This window comes from Garra rufa, chromosome 11 (assembly GCF_049309525.1).
Source record: "Garra rufa chromosome 11, GarRuf1.0, whole genome shotgun sequence".
NCBI classification, from domain to species: domain Eukaryota; kingdom Metazoa; phylum Chordata; class Actinopteri; order Cypriniformes; family Cyprinidae; genus Garra; species Garra rufa.
The window spans coordinates 29,017,636-29,040,088 of record NC_133371.1 but is presented as its reverse complement, the minus strand read 5'-3'; the positions used below and the strand labels follow the sequence as shown (position 1 = coordinate 29,040,088).

The following is a 22,453-nucleotide window of genomic DNA, read 5'->3' as shown; positions in this document are numbered from 1 at the left end:
TCTACATACCTGCATCATCCATTGAAAAACCCATGTCAGTTGACCATTAGTCTCCATGACTCCAGGTCATCGTCAGAGTTTCAGTATGCTAAGAACATTATTCTGTTTACACCACCCGGTGTGGGCGTTGACGAGTGCCTTTCATGTGGATTAGACCATGTTGCTTTTGGAATAACTTATATAACTTTAAATTTCCAAGATCATCATCACCACCCACGTAAAAGTCGTTCTATTTTCCAGTTGTTCTCAGGTGTGTATGGTTCGATTCTTTTCTTGACTGTGACCAATTCAGGATGATGCCATCCTTAAAGAGCCGTGTGTTGTGACAGATCACTTACACCTTGCCAGTCTGCTCTCTAATAAGTTAATCAGCTTACACCATCAGGTCTCTGAGACAGCTGTGTGGTCTGCCACAAACACACAGTACAAACCTAATGCCCCGAACACACACACGGCACTTTGAGCCCGTGACTGTCTTTACCCTAAAGCCACAGTGACTTGTGACTCCTTGGGTGTCTGTGATTAGCTTGCCACCAATGATGTGATCTGTACCAAAGGCCACAAACAAGTCAAAACTTCCTCAAGCCCACACAAGTGCTGACAAATGGGCTTGTGATACCTGTGAATGTGCTGAACTGAAATTCCATGCAATTCTCATGTGCAGGTGTCACTGTATTTGTCATCATATGTGTATTTGTCATCATGTGCTACCTGTGACTTCCTACTGTAGAACACAGGAGAATGTTTCAAGCGTTTTTGTCTATAAAGAGGTTCAGTGTTGTTTTGGACCCCATTGACATTCATTGCATGTGCAAAAAAAGACTTTAATCCTTTTAAGAAGAAAATTCTGAATCAGCACCTTGTGTCCTGGGTCAAGTGTTCTTCCTGTAAACAAAAGGAACAGCTCATGGTACAGTCTGAGACTGATGAGTGATTTATTATAGCCTCAGTTAGCTTCAGGCTTGACATTGTCAGAGCTATAGGTCAGGGTTTCTCAAACTGGGGTTTACAGTAAATGCAGTGAAATCCATCTCTGTTAGTGCTGTGAGTTTATGTGTGTTTGTGAATGCAACGGTACACATTTGCATAATTTTCAAATTTTATGGGCAGGCGTTTATAGCACTTCAACAGTAAAAAAAAAAAACAAACAAAAAAAACTTTAGGATTTGAAATATTTACATCTTAAAGTTTTAAATATTTTTAAGTAACAATATTGATTTTACGATTTTAATCAATTCTTGTTTTTACGAAACTATTTTGATTCTTAAATCCCAAGAATCAGTTAGTCTAGTCTGTTTTCAGTTAATCAATTGAACATTGTAGCATGCCTACCATCCAATAAATCGCAATCAGCTTTGTGCTTTATTTCTTTTGATATGAAACAAAGTCTCAGATTTTAAATTCTGTGTATTTTATTGCAGTATTCAAACAATAAATGCCGCTTTGGTACTGTTTATTGTGGAGTAACACAGTTTAAAAAGCGGCAGTGCGAAGCGCATATGAACTGATCATCTCCTCTGCTTTAATACTAGTTATAGCACAAAATAAACATAAATGAACATCCGAAGGTTTGTTAAAAGAAATATATTATTTTAGATTCTATTTACATATTTACATATTTTAAGATTAAAATAAAATGTAAAATATTTATTTATTTATCAGCCACACTTGAATATATTTTGTTTTATTTATAAATGTATATGTGTATGTATGTGTGTGTGATATTAATATTTTAATCAAGTATAAAATATAATAAATTATTTGTCATATCTTTTTTAAAATATGGTTAAAATGTATTTATTTACATTTACAATAAATAATATTAAATAAATTATTTTAGATTTGTATTTAGATATTTTAGAATTAAAATATAAAATATGATATACATTTATGTAATTATTTGTTTGTTTGTTTATCAGCCACACTTGAATATATTTTGTTTAGTTTATAAATGTATAAATTAAATGAAAATTTATATTAAAAACATACATTTTATATTTTGTATAAACTACATTTAAAATAAAACAATAAAAAACAGTATACATTTGCATAATTTCCAACATTTTTCTGGGCAGGCATTTATAGCACTTCGGCAGTATTCTGACAAAATAAAAGCTTAAGGATTTGAAATGTCTAAATCTTGAGGGTAAAAACAAATCGATTTTTTAATTTTAATCGATTCTCGTTTTACGAAACTATATTAATTCTTAAATCCCAAGAATCATTTAGTCTAGTCTGTTTTCAGTTAATGAATGGTACATTGTAGCAATTCTGCACTCCAATAAATCGCAATAAGCTTTGTGCTTTGTTACTTTTGATATGAAACAAAGTTTCATAAAAATTTCAGATTTGATGGATTGTATTACAGTATTCAAACAATAATCACAGTTTTGGCACTGTTTAACCCTCATGTGGTGTTCAAAATCCTATTACACCTATGGTGTACCCGGTCAAAAATGACAGGCCTATAAAAATAGCTTATAAATCACTCATTTAACCACATTTTCACCCAATCTTGGATTCAATCTTTTTGTCAACTTGTTTTCTGTCAATTAGGACTGGTTTTATATTTCTATTTGCATCTAATTAATTGTGGGCCTCATTTATCTGAGAGTAGGCATCTAATTTTTTTAATTAAAAAAATCATTATTTTTGAATAATTTTGGAAATATTAAAAAAATATGAACAAATATTGGTTCTGTTGATCACACTAGTCTACTTTAATGGTTCACCAGGAAGTTTGTTTTGAAAAACTTTTATTTTGTAAAAAATGGCATATAGTCACACTTGTGGTGTTCCCGGTCAAAAATGACAGGCCTATAAAAAATAGCTTATAAATTACTCATTTAACCACATTTTCACCCAATCTTGGATTCAATCTTTTTGTCAACTTGTTTTCTGTCAATTAGGACTGGTTTTATATTTCTATTTGCATCTAATTAATTGTGGGCCTCATTTATCTGAGAGTAGGCATCTAATTTTTTAAGTAAAAAAATGAGAACATCACAGTTCCAAAACAAAATGTCATAATATTTTGTCTGGAAGGTGTGATGAAACAAGAACATGAAAGAGAGATTCTTTTGAAGCAGGGTCACTGCAGTCACAGCCAGTTTGTGCGTGAGTGTGAGTTTAGGTGTGTGAGTGTGTGTTCGAATGTGGTAATGTCAGATTGATGAATGGATATTAGATAAAAAAAAATTTATCACTGTGAAAAAGAATGTTTCTTTCAGAAATGTGTGTGTGTGTGTGTGTGTGTGTGTGTGTGTGTGTGTGTGTGTGTGTGTGTGTGTGTGTGTGTGTGTGTGTGTGTGTGTGTGTGTGTGTGTGTGTGTGTGTGTCAGTCATACATGTATCCATGCATGCACATGTCCATTGGCTCTATGTCTGCAAGCACACATATACATATGTGAACATGATAAACATGCTCCTGACAACTAAATTTTTCTCTAATTTTCAGTCTCCCCCATTCACTTTCAATGACCAGGAGCTCGGATAAATGACTCCTACAATTAAACCGTTTGAAAATGAAATACAAAACCAGTCCTAATTGAAAGAAAACAAGTTGATAAAAAGATTGAATCCAATTTTGGGTGATAATATTGCATAACAAGTGATTTATAAGCTATTTTGTGTAGGCTCGTCATTTTTGACCGGGAACACCACAAGTGTGACTCTGTGTCATTTTGTACAAAATAAAAGCATTTCAAAAGAAATTTCCTGGTTAAACATTAAAGTAGACTAGTGTGATCAATAGTGCAATGTATTTTCATATTTTTCTCAATATTGCCAAAATTATTAACAAATAATGCTTTTTTCACTCAAAAACTGAGGTGCATAAGCTCGGATAAATGACTCCTACAATTAAACTGTTTGAAAATTGAATACAAAACCAGTCCTAATTGAAAGAAAACAAGTTGATAAAAAGATTGAATCCAATTTTTGGGGATAATATAGCATAACGAGGGATTTATAAGCTATTTTGTGTAGGCCTGTCATTTTTGACCGGGAACACCATAGGTGTAACAAGGTGAAAAAAACAACACAAAAAAGTAAAAAATAAATAAATAAAAAATGTGGACAAGTTGTTATAGTCTCTGTGAACAAAGTCACTAAGTTTCAGTTCAATGCGATAACATTAACTAGTATTTTCAGGAAAAAGAAAATCTTCTCCAGTCAAAAATGACATGAACACCACATGAGGGTTAATGTGGAATGACAGATCACTGTTGCATCTCAGTTGAAGAAGCGGCACATGAACTGATCGTCTCCTCCGCTTTAATACCAGTTATAGCACAAAATAAACATGAATGAACATCCGAATATTTGTTAAAAACAGTAAAACAAACCATATACCGAAAAATGTCTCGTAACGTAATATTTACCTAAAAAATACATTTGGTGACCATGAAATCATTAGTCAGCTAGAAAAAATTAACTCTAAAGAGGAGCATTTTGCTAAATATATAGGTACCATATAACATATTTATTGGTTCTTCAGTGTTTAATTTATGTTTGAATAATAAGTTTTTATGTCAGCCAACATTTAAATGTTTATATTTCAAAAAACGAATTGGAATAGGAATATAATTATGTAATTGTAACTTTATTATTTCAATATTATAGTAATGTAGTACCAACTGACTCTCATGTATATTTTACAGCATTAGATTTTTTCCTTGAGAAAATTTGCCACCTACTGTATCTAATACATATCTAAAATAATTGAAATCGAATCGCAAGCTTATAAATCAGAATAAAATCGAATTGTCAAAATCCAGCCCTAATAAATATAAGTACTGTAACTTGTAGTGTGAAATAAAAACTTTATTAACTTAAAGGACTAGTCACAAAAATGAAAATTCATGAATTACTCACCCTCATGTCGTTCTAAAACCATAAGACCTTTTTTCATCTTCAGAACACAAATTGAGATATTTTTGATGAAATCTGAGAGCTTTCTGACCCTGCGTATACAGCAACTCAGCGGACACATTCAAGTCTTAGAAACATAGGACATTGTTAAAATAGTCTATGGGACGTCAGTGGTTCAACCGTAATTTCATGAAGCTGCGAGAATACTCTTTGTGTGCAAATAAAACAAAAATTATGACTTTATTCATCTATTTCTTCTCTTCCATGTAAATCTTCGACACACGTTCATGAGAGTACCATGATACATGTGAAAAAGTATTCTCATAGCTTCTTAAAATTAAGATTGAACCACTGATGTCACATGGACTATTTTAACAATGTATTTACTACCTTTCTGGGCCTTGAACGTGTCAGTTGTGTTGTCCATGCAGGGTCAGAAAGCTCTCGGATTTCATCACCAATATCTTCATTTGTGTTCTGAAGATAAACAAAGGTCTTACAGGTTTGTAAAGACATGAGGGTGAGTAATTAATAACAGAATTTTAATTTTTGCGGCAACTATTGGCACATACTTAACATTTAAGGAGTTCAGCTGCCAAAATTTTTTTTTAGGAACACTTTTAGTTGTTGGAGTTAATTTTTGATGAAATAAAACATGAACCAGTTCTGTTGCTACACAGACCCTAATATGGTAGGAAAAAAGCGTACAGAGTTGCAGTTAAATTCACAGCGAGCTGGAGTGTCTTCATGCTTGATGTTCTCCCTGTGGTGCCGAAAGAACCTCAAGTAAGGTCACACTGGCTAAAGATCTCAAAGTCCTGCTGGAGTCCTGATGATGGGAAATATGTGTATGTATTCAGGAAACTTCACATTCCTAGAGTTAGTCCGTAAGATACCGAATCCAGTGACAGCAATAGTTTCTGAGTTTGAGTTTTAGTTACAGGCCGCTGTGATTTTATGATCAGATTCAGATGGGCTTGAGATTTTGTTTTTAATAAGATGGGAGTGTTTGTCTGGATGTGGGTGTTAGTTATGCTTTGGATGCATGCGCAATAAAACACATTAATAAAATTGCCAAGTACATCTGTGGAACACATGAATAAGGCTTTAAAGTGACATACTCGTTAAAGATCTAGAAAAGTTCACACAGAAAATTAATCCTTCTACTTTCAGTAAAGTGATAGAACTTTAGTCCACGAATGCAGAGCACTGCTCGTCTCTGAAGGGTTTAAACAAACAGGAAGTGAGGGTTTTCATGTCTGATCCTCTTTCCCTCTCCAGTGGTGCTCTCAGAGCCCTTGGCTTTAGGATGATTCCTTGATTTGTTTATGAAACGAGACTGGGAAGAACCCCTCTCCACCTTTTTTCGCCGTTTTTTGGTCTACACCCACACTCACACATAAAGGTCATGATCTATTTTAAACCATGATATCTTTGGAAAAGATCACAGGCTTGACCTCTCATATCCTTTTTATGCTCATATTACATGGAGTGAAAGGACAGGAGAAAAATGTTAACTAAGTCTACATAAATTTCAGTGGTCTCTAAGTAGTTACTAAAGTGTTTTCTTTGCTGAGATCATGACACATGCTGTGCAGAGCCACATACTGTCGTAGTTTAAATATCCGCATCCAAACGATTTCGCATGGAATGCTGCAGGTGCATTATTGCATGAAATTTGTTTTTGCAATTATGTTCACAAGCAGACATCCGCTGAGGTCTGGGGAACTAAAACACTAAAACAAGTCTGGGTTGTTGATGGGACATGTCAAGTGTGACTATGCTGTGCCTCATGTAGAATGATGTCAAGCACTCATAATATTTCTTGTATAAGTATTAGGTTTGTGGGATGTGATTTTATGTGATTTATTGTGAATTTATGTTCATGCTATTTGTATCATTAAGCTAAAGTGTAATAGAGATTGTTGATGTGCATTGTATTTTTTAAAAGCTTGAGCAACCAGTATTAATTTAGTTTTTTATTATGGACTGTGAGGGCATTTTCTAGTATATTGTCTTTTCTACAACACTGTGTAATATATTGACTGATTATACTTCTACACCGTGACCCATAAGCCTCTTAACGTCCAGCTGGGGATTAAACAGAAAGTCTTGGATTCATGAGGGTCTAGGAACTTGCCTGTACCCTGGCATTTAGGACAAGCTACGGGATGTTTCGTAACTTTCTCTTATCAGACATGGCCCAATGCCTTCATAATCATATGAAAGTTGAGATGGTCTATTTAAGATGTGTGATAGCGTGCCATGGCTTGCTGAGGTATTCTTGTATGTTGCATCTGAGGAATTTATTTGATTTGTGTCAGTACCAGCATGATGTGTCTATGTGGGAAAAGGGTTATCCATAATTTGTGAACTTTTCTTAAACTAAGCTATGATTTGCTATTAGGTCATGAAAGTTCAACCTTTTCTGTGTTCAGGTTCAGTCATGTGTGAAGATGGTATGCAGGCTTCTTTTAAAATGACCAGTTTAGATCAAAACTGATTAGGTTGAATGGCTATAGAGATGCATGAGATACGTGAGATTTTAAGATAACTTTGCTTCTGAGGAAAACAAGGAAGTGTATGAAAGGCCATTTCCGCCACTGAATAAAAAAATTAAAGGGTTATTGCGACTTTTTATCTCACAATTCTGATTTTTTTTCTTACACTTGCAAGTTTACATCTCACAATTCTGACTTTTTTCTCAGAATTGTGTGATACAAAATTGCAACTGTGACGTTTTTATTACAATTGTAAGATGCAAACTCGCTGTTTTGAGAAATAGTCAGAATCATGAGAAATAAACTCACGATTCTTGATATAAACTCAACATTGTGAGAAATAAAGTCAGAATTGGGAGATGTAAACAAGCAGTTCAAACTTTTTTCTTAGAATTGCGTGATATAAACTCGAAATTGTGAGATACGAACTCAGAATTGCAAGATATAAAGAAGCAATTCTGACTTTTTCTCAGAATTGTGAGAAACAAATTTGCTATTTTAAGAAATGGCCAGAATCGTGAGATACAAACTCGCAATTCAAACTTTTTTCTTAGAAAAGTGTGATATAAACGTGAAATTGTGAGCAATAAAGTCAGCATTGCGAGATATAAACAAGCAATTCTTACTTTTTTTTCAGAATTGTATGATAAAAACCCGCTATTTTGAGAAATAGTCAGAATCGAGAGGTAAACTCGCATTTCAAACTTTTTCTTAGAATTGCATGATATAAACTCAACATTGTGAGAAATAAAGTCAGAATTGCGAGATATAAACAAGCAATTCAGACTTTTTTTTCTCAGAATTGTGATAAACCTGCTATTTTGAGAAATAGTCAGAATTGTGAGATATAAACTCTCAATTCTAACTTTTTTCTTAGAATTGCGTGATATAAACTTGAAATTGTGAGAAATAAAGTCTGAATTGCAAGATGTAAAGAAGCAGTTTTGACTTTTTTAACAGAATTGTGAGATATAAACTTGAAATTGTCAGAAATAAAGCCAGAATTGTAAGATACAAACTCGCTATTTCAAGAAATAGTCAGAATTGTGAGATGCAAACTTGCAATTCAAACCTTTTTCTTAGAATTGTGTGATATAAACTTGAAATTGTGAGAAATAAAACCAAAGTTGCAAGATATAAAGAAGCAATTCTGACTTTTTTCACAGAATTGTGAGATATAAACTTGAAATTGTGAGAAATAACCCCAGAATTGTGAGATATAAACTCTCACTTCTAATTTTTTTCTTAGAATTGCGTAATATAAACTTGAAATTGTGAGAAATAAAACCAAAGTTGCAAGATATAAAGTAGCAATTCTGACTTTTTTCACAGAATTGTGAGATATAAATTTGAAATTGTGAGAAATAAAGCCAGAATTGCAAGATATAAAAAAGCAATTCTGACTTTTTTCTCAGAATTGTGATATTTAAACTTGCTTTGAGTTTCAGAATTGTAAGAGACAAACTCGCAATTATAACATTTTTTTTCTTAGAATAACATGCTATAAACTTGAAATTGTGATATATTCTGAGGTGAAAAAAATAATTTTCTCAGAATTGCAAGTTTTTATCTCACAATTCTGACATAATGACTCACTGTGAGTTTCAGAATTGCGAGTTTATATCTTGTAATTCTGGCTGTGAATTCATATCCCACAATTCTGACTTCATATCTCACAATTCTGGCTTTATTACTCACAATTGTGAGTTTATATCTTGTAATTCTGGTTGTGAATTTATATCACACAATTCTGACTTCATATCTCACAATTCTGAGAAAAGAAGTCAGAAGAAGTCATTTCACAAATTTGCTGTTAGTTTACTTTCCCTCAGGCCATTCAAGATGTAGGTGACTTTCTTTCTTAAATAGAACAATAAAGAAGATTTTGAGGTGAAACCATGGTCCTTGGTAATTTAATAAATTGCAAGTCAGCAGCTACAGGCTCTTGAGTCAAAAAACATATTAATACAAAATTAATACATGTGACTCCTGATGATATATTGAGGTCTTATGAAGCGAAGTGATTTGTCTGTGCAAGAAACTAAACTTTATTTACAACATTATTTCATGTGTAATTCATTGTGTTACTTGGTGATTATTATTTGTAAGATTTACCAGCAACTTCTGAGTGAAAATGAGATTTTCTGCTTGGAATTTGAATGGGAATGTTTGTGCAAACTACAAACTTTCACAAAGCCTTTTTATGTGCCTAAGTTTTCTTGTTTTGAAAGTACAAATTGTCAGGCAGTGGTGGCAGTATGGATTTTTTTAGCATGTGTATGTAAAGCCATCAGCAGAGAAGTCAGCAATAGCAATAACTCTTTTGCAGAATGCAGAGTCAGTGGAACAACAGCACGCCTCTGCTGTAAGCCACAACACCCCCTATTTAATGGCCAATAAATAAAGCATTATATTTATCCCCTGCCCCTCTCACTTCCTCTTTCACTTGTTGTTATCAGTCTAAAGGCAGGCAGTGGAGGAAATAAAGGTCTTATTGGCTGACCAAGAGGGACGTGATGTCAAATTAATATCAGTATTTTACAGACCAATCATAGCTGTTTTTTTCTCATTGAGGATCCTGAAACTCAGTACTAATCGGTGTGTTTATGTGTGTGGAGCTAGTGGGATATTCCACCTGGTGTTCATGTGTGTTGGTCCAGATGTCTCACATTGTGACTCATCGTAGGATCATCGTAAGCACCTTTTGCACATGACTTCGTAGCCTCTACATCTGGCATTACCTTATGGTGAGGTACTTAGCATAAGCCACAATGCCATTAGTCATTTGTTAGTGTTCAGTGGCTGTATACAAATATTGTAACTTACTAGCATAACCTGCTTTTATTGAATTTCGTGAATTTTGGCTTTGGAGTGTGAATATTGTCATATTACTATATTTTTGTCTTTTACACTCTACTAAATATATAGGCATGCTTGACGTTTAAAGTGATAGTTCATTTAAAAACGAAAATTCTGTCATTATTTACTCCTCTTCATGTCTTCATGACACAAATTAAGATATTTTGGATGAAATCCAACAGCCTTCTGACCCTATATAGACACATTCAAGGCCCAGAAAAGTAGTAAGGACATTGTTAAAATAGTCCATGTGACATCAGTGCTTCAAATGTAATGTTATGAAGCTAAGAGAATACATTTTTGCATAGTTTTGAGAAGTGAGAAGTTATGAAGCAAGTGTTAACTTTTATACTTGTGGTGTCTTTGGAAATATTATCTGTTCTTTGTGGTTGAATTTGCATGTTCACAGCATACAGTTAATGGTACATCCTGAAATGTTCAGAGCTAAAGTCAGCTAGTCAGACTGTGGCTTTGTCCTCACGTGATTTTCATACTGTCTATTGCCCTGGTGTCACCATAACAGATTCACTGTCACTATAGTGAAGTCATTGCTGTGGTACACAGATAAACCCCAGTCAAGCTCTCTTTATCCACAACATGATATGAGTAATAAACAAATTGTCTGAGGAAATGAATAATCAGACACTTTAATATAAGGTTCAGTCTGCTGACCTGCTACCTGAGAGAGTGTTATTGATATTAGCTCTATAAATGAGAGCATTACTAGTGTATATTTATATTTTAGAGACTGTCAGCAATTCATCCAGATCCTTCTGTGCTAATAGGTTCTTACTAGGGCTGGGCAATAGTATCTTTAAGATAATATGGTATATGGTATACACATGATTTACTCACCCTCAAGCCATCCTGGGTGTTTATAACTTTCTTCTTTCAGACAAATACAATCAGAAGGTTTAAATGCACACTTTTTTAATTTTTCCCAGAATTTGTCTTCTGGGAAACATGTAAGTATCTTCTGTAGCTTCTGAAGGGCAGTACAAAATGAAAACAATGTAATATTTAGGCAAAATAAGAAAAATGTACACATCTTTATTCTGTTCAAAAGTTTTCACCCTCTGGCTCTTAATGCATTGTGTTTCTTTCCGAAGCATCAGTAAACCTTCTGTAATAGTTGCATATAAGTCCCTCAGTTGTCCTCAATGTGAAAAGATGCTCTCAATGATAAGTAGCACTTTAAAAAATTGCAATTTTCTTTAATTATATATGTGTGTGAATTGTTTGTCTCTTTGTGTCTGACCTTGCGTGATCTGATTGTTTGACAAATATTCAAACACAGACAGACATTCAAACAGACAAGCTTCGTGACGACTTCACAGTAGTTTTCGGTTACTGCTGAGTGAGTGATGTGACCTCTAGACAGGCGTCTGTGGTGTGTTGCTGACAGAAATCTCCTCTCCAGCCTCTCTGAATGTGACAGGTTGCTAATCGCCACAGCAACTTCTATAGAACTGCAGCCAGTTTGCATCACCTTTAATGACACTTATGAAAGACAATTAAATATGAACACCTACTTCAATGGTAAACAGCTTATTAGGAGCATATGAGGAAGCTGTGATGTCTAGGTTTACTCCACAAAAACCAGTCATACAAGCTGCCTGTCTGAAGCATTTCCCCATACTCATATTCTCATTTGAACATCACAAACATGTTTGTTGTGATCTGTCATTTCAGCCACGTAATAATAATATGGTGTATAAAGTCACCCTGTGTTGACCATCATCTGTTGCCTTTGATGAGCTGTGCTGCTGTCATCGCTTATCAGGATGGAATTCTTGATCAAGGGAAACTGAAACTGAAATTCAATTTCACAGCTTATATCATTCTATTAAAGGGATAGTTTACCCCAAAATGACCCCATTTACTCGCCTCTAGCCATCCTAGGTGTACAGTATGACTTTTTTCCTTCAGACGAATACACTCGGAGTTATATAAAAAAAATGTCCTAGCTCTTTTAAGCTTTATTATGGCAGTGAATAGGTGTTGAGATTTTGAAGTTCAATAAAGTGCCTCCATCCATCATAAAAAAGTGCTCCACACAGCACCGGAGAGTTAATAAAGGCCTTTTGAAGCAAATCGATGTGTTTTTGTAAGAAAAATATCCATATTTAAAATTTACAAACTGTAATATCTAGCTTTCGCTAACTGTCGTTCGACATACACGAGTGAGTGGTGTACCAGAGGATGATGCATGCGCTGCGTAAGTTCTGGTGAGAATATGCTAGTCTCGTGAGAACCAAGTATTGTCTACAGCAAAGGAAAACAGGAAAACTCGAGACATTTTTCATTACAAATCCTCTAATTCATTGCTGCGTTCGCCTATGTCCTTCTTCATCCACTGGAACGCCACTCTCTCGTTAACGTGAGTACAACAATTAGCGATTTATATAAGCTTTTCGCTAACTGTATGCGTGTTCACGAGAGAGTGGATTATGTAGGATGCAGAGGAATGCAGTGATGAACGCGGAAACATAGAGAAGAGAGTAACGCAAAGCATCAGTCACGAATTAGAAGTACAAAACAAGAATTTGTAAGGAAAAGTGTCTATATAAGCCAATAGGAGACTGGTTTTCCTTTGCTGTAAACAGCACGAGACACACAAGTCATTCAGTCATCTCATTTTGCGTACAACAGTTAGCGGAAGCTAGAGATTGGTTTATAAAGTTTTAAATATGGATGTTTTTCTTACAAAAATGCATCGATTCTCTTCAGTAGGCCTTTATTAACCCCTCAGAGCTATGTGGAGCACTTTTTATAATGGATGGATGCACTTTATTGAACTTTAAAATCTCAACACCCATTCACTGCCATTATAAAGCTTGGAAGAGCCAGGACATTTGATCTAGCGATCAAGATAACTCTGACTGTATTCGTCTGAAAGAAGCAAGTCATATACACCTAGGATGGCTTGAAGTAAATCATGGAGTAATTTTTTTGGGGTGAACCATCCCTTTAAAAGGATAGTTCACCCAAAAATGAAAAACTTATGTTTATCTGCTTACCCCCAGGTCATCCAAGATGTAGGTGACTTTTTGTTTCTCGATTTTTAACTTAAACCATTGCAGTCTGTCAGTCATATAATTGCAGTCAATGGGACCCACAGCTTCAAAAAAAAAAAAGTAAAATGAAACACACAGACAAAACCAAATTAAACCCTGCAGCTCATGACGATACATTGAGGCCTTAACACATGAAACAATTGGTCTGTGCAAGAAACTGAACTTTATTTATATAATTTTTACCTCTGATCCACTGCAATGTTCAACTGTCCTGAGTGTGGTGCGTGACAAAAAGCAAGCAACCATAACTTCAGTCGATCAGGCTCAAAAGTTGGGATTTGGTGAAAAGTCAACAATCCCAGATGAGTTCTCACAAGCAAACTTAATCTTTTAGTTTTTAATTGGTTTCGTGTGCATCTACTATGCCAGAGCATGTTGACATGTCACGCGCCGGCTGTTGCGAACGTGCTCAGGACAGTTGGACATTGCGGTGGATCAGAGGTAGAAAATGCTATAAATACTGTTCAGTTTCTTGCACAGACAGATTGTTTTGTATGTTAAGACCTCAATGTATCGTCACGAGCCGCAGGGTTTAATTTGGTTTTGTCTGTGTATGTTTTTTAAACTCTCAAAGCCGTGGGTCCCATTGCCTGCCATTATATGGCTGACAGACTGCAATGGTTTAAGTTAAAAATCTTCATTTGTGTTCTACTGAAGAAACAAAGTCACCTACATCTGGGATGCCCTGGAAATAAGCAGATACACATCAAATTAAAATTTTGGGGTGAACTATCCCTTTAAGGATTGTCCCATGTTTTTAAAAAGAGTCACAATGCTATCACATAATGTAGCATTATGTTCTTAAATATTTGACAGCCTACAGGGATTAAGCAAATCCGCAGTATGACAAGTCTAGATGTAAAAAGTTCTTTAAAAAATGGTTCTTTTAAAAGATGGCATGAAATGGAAATTCACCCTTTTTTCATTTCTGAATGGATGGTATTGATCTTATTGTTCATTTATTTCTCAATGATACATTTATTTCAATTTCAATTTTTAGTTTTGACCTTGTAATTGTTTTAACTCCATCTTCGACAGACTTCTCTCATCATGTATGCTAGACCAATCTTTTAGTCTGCTGGATAGGACCAAGTCCCCACCCTACCTTTTTTAAATTTCTTTTCAATAATTACCGGATGTACGTCACAATACCGGAAAGATGTGGAGGACTGACATCTATAGAGAAGTTTTATAATAGGACTAACAACGCAGATTTGTGGTCACATGTTGAAGATTAAAGTTACAAATCACTTTTAATTAATGATTATCTATGCTCTATACTACTGTGTTTGTTAATCTTTGATTGAACAGTCATATTTTGAACTGTAGCTTAGAATACTAATTTCAGTAGGTTATACAAGTATAAATGAACATGTACTAGTGTGGGAACTGAACTCATATAGTGACCGTACTGATTTGACTGACATCTTTGATGTTTAGTAGCCAAAGGCAATTGCCATGCTTCATTTAGATAGCGATCAGATTTACCGTATGGAGCGTGATTCAGGAAAGTGGAAATTACCCAGAGTTTGTGACTGAACAGTGAACACTGATAAGAGTTTTGAAATTAAGACTAGTAATTCTGATTCTAACAAAATGAATTCAACAAAATGAAAACAATTATGAAAAAATGTTGTTGAATGTAATTTAAGTACATACTTATGAAGAGTAACCTAGGGCTACATCAAGCTTGACATTTTTTAAAAGATGTTCCAGCACTGTTCAAACAAGTCAGTGTTTTATACGACCACGTTATGTAAATATAACAAGATTAGATTCATTATTAACAACTTTAAACCTGGAAACTTCTGGAGTGAGTGTGCACTGGGTGTTTATCATTAAAAAACAAAGTGCAGGCCCTTTGCTGGAAAAGGGAGAGGCAGGAAGAGTGTGATGTCAGACAGGGAAGTGAACGGGAAACAGAACGAGGGGGAGGAGTGGGCTGTGGAGAGGGCGACGGCCTTCCCATTTCCTGGCAGCTTCTTTCTTTCTCTTTCTGCCAGTGCTGTGAGAGTATGAGTAGAGGATGAAGACCACCACAGCTGGAACTGTGATTGTTCTTTATATTACTCATTTGCTTTGAAGAGTCAGAGGAATACATCTTGTTTTTCAGCATTCATCAGAAGACGACACTGCAAAATGTACAGTGGATATGGAGGTACTCTTGAGATTTATGAATAACTGTTTAGTCAGATATGATCTTGAGGTACGTGTCGTCTAATATTGTTGAGTTACAGCTTGGAATTGAGGTTACAGTTGTCAGAGGAATATTTTGGATGTTTATTTAATACATTTTCTAGTTTTTATTGTAGAATGATGTAGAAAGCTTTCCTTTTCACAAAGTTGAAAATTTGTCAACATTGGCTTGGATGAATTTTGTTTTGACTCGCCAAGGACGCTTGGAAGCCATAGCTGAAGTACACAAAAGTGATAACGTGTCTCAAAAGCTGAAAAGTGGTAAGAAATGTGATTGTATTCTTCTCAGTTCTGTGTCAGCTGTAGGGAAGTGAAACTAATCTGTAAAGATACATGAAATAGTTCCTCGCATCAGGAGATGTGTATGTTTTCACAGGCCTGAGTTTGTTGGGAGAGGAATAGCGATGGTATTGTGGTTTTCGTCATTGTCCAGCACTGTTTCTATCCAGATGTTTCTGGGTTTTGTGGTGGGACCATTGTCATTCTGGGACAGACGTCCCGCTGGGTTCCCATGTGATGGTTCTATTGGAGTGAGAGAGAGTGGACACTCAAAGTGTGTTTACTTTGGGCTACGGTTCATTCTGCCACCGCAGGGTCATCTAGAACAAACACACATGGAGGTCCTTAAGTTTAGCCAGGACTGTACCTTCGGTTTACTCAAGGCCTGGAAAAGCAGAAGCTGTAAACAGTCATTCACAATTTCATAACTGTTGCAGAGAACTGTTGAAAGAATTGGCTTATTATTAATGATATATCTTAACTTTTGAGCTGATCCAAAGATTTGCAGTTGGAGAGGGAGGAAAAGGGAAACGGAGCCAGTTTCTTGTTTCAGGCCTTTGCTCAGAGAATGGAAGGAAGGATACACCATGTGGGGCAAATGTTAAGTGCTAAGGGATTTCAAAAAAGCCACATAACTATTATTAACTCTCAAGATGCTTGTTGTCACATCCTGGTATTGAAGAAAGATTTCCAAGCAGCATTTCATTACTAAGTATTAATTGATGATACTGATAGACTGATAGACTGATACATCAACCTGTCCAAAAATGGTTTGATGATAATATTTTAAAATATAAATAATATACAATAGTCAACATTTGAAGTGGATCACAAAAGTTCATCAAAGTTGTCCTAAGACAAGAACGGGTATTGTTTTGGTTTTAGGACAAATGTAGTATTTAAAATATATTCTAAAAATTGTCACTAGTAGTGATGCACCAACATTTGGGCAACTGAAAATATTTGTCCGAAAATGTCCAAAATGTAATTCAAAATGAATATCTTGGGGCTAGACAATATAGATTTTAATATTTTTTTTAGACAATATTTGTTTTTAATTGATCTTCAGTTTTACCAAGAACTAAGATCTTTTAGTCTATACTGATACTTGATTTGCAAACAAAACATCACATTATTTGTAGAGAGCCTACCATTCAATAATTGCATTAGGGTTTGCGTTTATTACTTTTCATATGAAGCTAAGTCTGAGCTTTCAAATTCTGTCAATTTTATAACAAAATTCAAAAAAGAAATTCCTTTTTACGCTTTTTTTAAGATGTGAACTGATGAACTCAGCTATGTACTACTAGTTACAGCACAAAATAAACACGAAGAAACATCAGAATGTACGTAAAAAGAAACGCTGTATGTATCTTACAGAAAATATATGCAGAAATGTTTCAACTGCAGAAAGATGTCAATAGTAGGACCCTGTAAAATCTGTTTTATTTTTTCCAAATTCCATTCCAATTTTTCTGAATTATGTTTTTTTTCCATTTTAATTTTTCTAGACTCTGTTTTAATGGTTAAATTAACAAATATTAATCAAAAAGCATGTCTAATTAATTGAAATCGTGAAATTGACAGTTTAACAGCAATTTATTAAAAGTTTAACAAAACTCTTTAACATTTTTATGGCCCTATGAAATACCGTTTATTTTTTTCTCAAATTCAGTTTTATTTTTATTTATTTTTTACCAAATTCTGTGTTTTCCATTTATTCCATGCGATTCCTTTCGAATGGTTTCATTCAATTTTAATAATCAAATGCATGTCTAATAAAGTGATTTTATAAAGAATTAATTTATTACTATTGTTTTATTAATGTATGATTTTCAGTAATAGTGTTTTGTAGTTATATTTTGTTTTCTGATAAATATTCCTTAAAAAAAGTTTTAATAATTTTATTAATAGTGTTAGTACTGTCATTTCATTAACTTATATATTTCTATCACAGTTTCTTCAAGTTAAACCAAACATTTATTTACACCTTTATTAACACTTTTTCCTGTTTGTATATGATACTATGATAGTTTTTTTCTGAAAAGAAAGGTAAAATGCCTATAAAGTGAGTCTCAGAGCAGTTCTATAGATTGTTCATGTACTATTTTCAGGCGGCAGAGGCTAAAAACACAGCGAGCATCATGCGCCCTTCAGTATGTGTAGTAAATGAAACTGCGCATCTGCGCCATTCATTCACAGAGACACGCAGAACATGCAGGATTCACATTTAAATAGTATTTTGTAGCTTAATATTTATAGACACTAGTCTATATCGCGTTTTGATTTAAGTGTACTGACCTACTTTTGATTTATTTATCCAAACTTTTGCAAATTCTGTGACATATACAGTAAATTCTATTTTTATGACTGGATTCGGCGATTCCGGCCTCGTTTTCCGCATTGCGGAAATCATAGGGCCCTACAATAGAACAGCTTGTAAACAATGTGTCACATAAAATTACATTAGCCTTTCAATCTCCATGAACTTGTTAGTCAGTCAGTTAGTCAGTACCAGAAAAAATAACTCTGGAGAAGAGAATTTTGTTAAATATGCCAACTGTATTGCATATTCATTTTGGTGCATAAACTTTTGCTAATATATTTGTATGAATTTACACAGTTTTATTTGTTTGTTTTCCTTAAAGTGGAGGTTGTTTTACTGGGGTGGGCTGTCAAGTATGATTGTAAAGGTGCAGGATTGACCCTAGATATCACGCTGTGATGTTTTGGGAACCATTTGACGCTCTTTGCTTGTTCCCAAAGAGTTTTTTTTGGCCACAGCTTTAGGTTTCTTCCCCTCTGACTGTGAACCCTACTAGTGTTTGTTTGACAGACACCAGGCCCTGGTAATCTCTGATATGAATGGAATGTGTCCGAGATAGAGAGGCTACTGGCACCAACATAATGAATATCCTATCATCACGGCTCTCCCAGGGAGAAAGCACTGGCAAGCTTGCTTTTATTTCACAGGTGCTCACCCCAACCACTCACAATGTGTGGATGGAGCTCGAAAACCCAGTCTATAGTGCTTCGAAGCTATAATGTAGCAAGGTAACTCATCACATTAAATTTGGGTTGGTTGACAGAGTGTCTAATGGTTGGATTCCAGTTGGTTTGTGTCAGATCAGGGGTAGGGAGGCCCCCAGGTGCTTTGTTGCTCTAGAATAGTCCTGGAGCGAAGCCAGACCACCAGAACAATACGGCCGCTCTGATCCACACGCTTTGATTATTGTGAAAACAGTTGACGTGCAGTTGGAGTGTCCAAATATTTCATAAGTGGTGGCTTTCGGACAGGTGGGAACTCGGCACAGAGCAACAATTGGAAGGATGAGGCTTTGATGGTGTTTATTTGTTCTTCGTGAAAGGTTCTGCGTGTGAAGGGAATGTAGTAGACATTTAATTCCCACACAAGTCATGCTGAAGAGGAAGAATGTGTCATTTGCCTTGTTTACCTGCTGACACAAAGGAGGAAGAAGACTCGCCAGAAGGTGTGTTTGTGTTTATGAGGTTTGTCATGGGAAATCATTTCTCCTTAATTACTGATGTTAATTCAGATGCTGTTGACTGAAGTGAAGCTTTTGTAGATTTTGTTTTATATGGCAGTTTTTTTGGGAGTTACTGTAAGGGGCTAGAATTGAGTGTTATTTTTGACTAATGCGCAGTTATGAAAATTCTGTCCAGGAAGCTGATATATGTAATCCTGGACCACAAAAAGGGCAGTTTTTGGAAATTGAAATTTATACATTATCTGAAGCTTTCCATAGATGTATGGTTTGTTAGGATAGGAGAATATTTGGCCGAGATACAACTATTTGAAAACCTGGAATCTGAGGGTGCAAAAAAATCTAATTATTGAGAAAATCACCTTTGAAGTTGTCTGAATTAAATTCTTAGCAATGCATAATACTAATCAAAAATAAAGTTTTGATATATTTGCATTTGGAAATTTACAAAAGTTCTTCATGGAACATCTTTACTTAATATGCTAATGATTTTTGACATAAAAGAAAAGTTTATCATTTTGACCCATACAATGTATTGATGGCTATTACTACAAATATACCCATGCGACTTATGACTGGTATTGTGGTCCAGGTTTTTTTTTTATGTTGTGGTTAATAGCTGATGAATGGACAATTTTAAGATTTTATACTACTGTTTATGTATACATTAAAAATAAAACACCAAAAACTAAAATAAATAATTCCAGATGATACAAGTAAATTTAGGCATCACAAAATTATATAATGTACAGTATGAAAACTGGATATTAATTTTGAGATTTGCTTCAAGATTACATTTAACAGTGTTATTAAATTGTTTGTGTTTTTAAGATTAGATTACCTTTGCCTTCATTTCACTTAAAGTTAAATAAAAAAAGAGAAAATTACACATTCACAATTAAATATCCAACATTGACTGAGTAAGAAAAAGTATTTATAAAATAATGTCTGATATTGCCTAATACAACTGTATATTATTTTATGTGATTTTTCAACATGGTGTAAATGGATTCTGATATGTCAACAAGAGAAGTATAGAAATGTTGAAGAAATTGAGAAATGTCGGGGTTATCTGTACCAGTAGTTAGCTGCAGATGTTATTTTTCTGTCCTCTCTCCATCAGACGGTGGAATATCCTGCGGGAAATGAAAAAATTCCACTTTCCTGAATGTTGAACTGTTTCCCCTCCTCCCTGCTTGGAAGCACGAATGTTTTTATTCCCCATCAGCATCAACAGACCTTGCTGTGTTTACACTCTTCACTGATCACAAGAAAAACAAAGAAATATTGAATAATTCAAATCTGAAATGCTTTTGAAATATTTACATCCTTACTTTGCTCAGATAACCTGATTGTTATAGTTGGCTTAATTGAGTTAATTGTTTACTCCATTAAAGGGACAGTTCAGACAAAAAAATGAAAATTTCCAGATGATTTACCCACCCTTAAGCCATTCTAGGTGTATATGGCTTTATACTTTCAGACGAATGCAATAGAAGTATTTTAAAAAATGTCTTGGCTCTTCCAAGCTTTATAATTCCAGTGAATGAGGTTTAAGATTTTGAAGTTCAATGAGTGGATCCATCCATCATAAAAAGTGCTCCAGGCTCTAGGAGGAATAAAGGCCTTCTGAAGTGAATCAGTGAGCTTGTGCAAGAAAAATATCCATATTTAAAACTTTATAAAGCATAATCGATAACTGTCATACATTCACGAGAGAGTGGCGTTCCAGCGGATGATGTAGGACAAAAGACGAACACAGAAGAAAACACTGGTCATGAATTAGAAATACAAAATGAGAATTTCTAAAGAAAAATGTTGGAGGATTTCAATATAAGACTCTCATATTCCCACCGGGACACCACACTCTCTCATGAATGCACGTATAACAGTTAGCTGAAGCTAGAGATTATGGTTTATAAAGGTTTAAATATGCATATCTGTCTTACGGAGTACTTTTTATGATGGATGGATGCACTTTATTGGACTTAAAAATCAACAGCCATTCACTATCATTATAAAGCTTATAAGAGCCAGAACATTTTTTAATATAAAAAAGTGATATCTAAGATGGCTTGAGGGTTAGTAAGTTTTTTTCAAGGAGCAGAGTTCTTGTGAAAACCTGAATCCAGTCCGTAATGTCTTTTCCAAGTAAGACAATCTAAAGTTTTTTCCTCTCTGTGGAGGTTTTAGGCTGGAGGGCAGAACATGTCCTGCTCCGTACCCCAGCCGTGACGCTCTCTTGCTGGGCACAGCGCAAAGAATTCTCCCTTCAGCAACTCTGGTGGCCTCTGAATGAATTTCACATAGCTGAAATACTTTAGTCACTCCAGCGAGTCACAGGTGGGCTTCGGGGTCCTTATTAGTACAGAATTACATCTTAAGTAGCACAGGTATATTTGTAGCAATAGTCAGCAATACATTGTATGCGTCAAAATGATCTAATTTTCTTTTATGGCAAAAATCATTAGGATATTAAGTAACGATGTTCCATGAAGATATTTTGTAAATTTCCTACCGTAAATATATCAAAACTTAATTTTTAATTAGTAATATGCATTGCGAAGAACTTAATTTGTACAGTCTGTTTAAAAAATATTTACCTTATGATAGGTTTTGTGGTCCAGGGTCGCATATGTCAAGTTGAAGATCTTCATAAAGGGCTGAAGTTAGGCTTGGGTTTGTTCCTCGTCCTTCACTTTGAGTTTAAAATAAACTCTGGCTTCCTTCCGCAATGCAGCGATGCATTGCTGCATCCAAGGCACTGCCCATCTTTGTTGACTAAACCTTGAGCGCTGACCGTCCAAGTCAAGGTCATTATGGTGACTAAAACACACTTGTGCTGAAGTCACATCTTGAATGACCTCATGCTGGCTCACACCTTAGAATTTCTCTGTAGTGTGACTTCAAGGCATGTTTCTCTCCTCTTGCTCTTCTCTGGAACGATTAAATCTTAATTCAATTTAAAACTAAACTCGCTGAATTTGACCTGCCCTCACAGAGCCATGGGGAAACTGCTGCGGTTACACAATACTGTGTTGTTTTGTGCTGGATAAGTGGTCTTAAAAAGTTTTTTTTTGTTCCATGTTCACGTAACTTGCTACTAACTTTGTTACGTTGATAACTTCAGACTTCTAATCGTGATAAATTGACTCATTTGTTT

General features: G+C 34.9%; 1 protein-coding gene across 5 annotated transcripts in view; it reads left to right on the top strand.

Moving 5' to 3' along the window:
• Nucleotides 1-22,453, top strand: part of ripor1 (RHO family interacting cell polarization regulator 1) — a 78,103-nt gene that overhangs the window by 11,841 nt on the left and 43,809 nt on the right. For 2 of the 5 annotated variants that reach the window (XM_073850436.1, XM_073850433.1), the window contains exon 1: nucleotides 15,335-15,467. The exons of 1 other annotated variant lie outside the window; for it this stretch is intronic. In XM_073850436.1, the coding sequence (XP_073706537.1) occupies nucleotides 15,449-15,467 (19 nt within the window). In that variant the 5' untranslated portion in view covers nucleotides 15,335-15,448. Of the gene's footprint in view, nucleotides 1-15,334; nucleotides 15,468-19,120; nucleotides 19,276-22,453 lie in introns of those variants that run through there. 2 more of the 5 variants (XM_073850432.1, XM_073850435.1) reach the window with 2 other exon arrangements.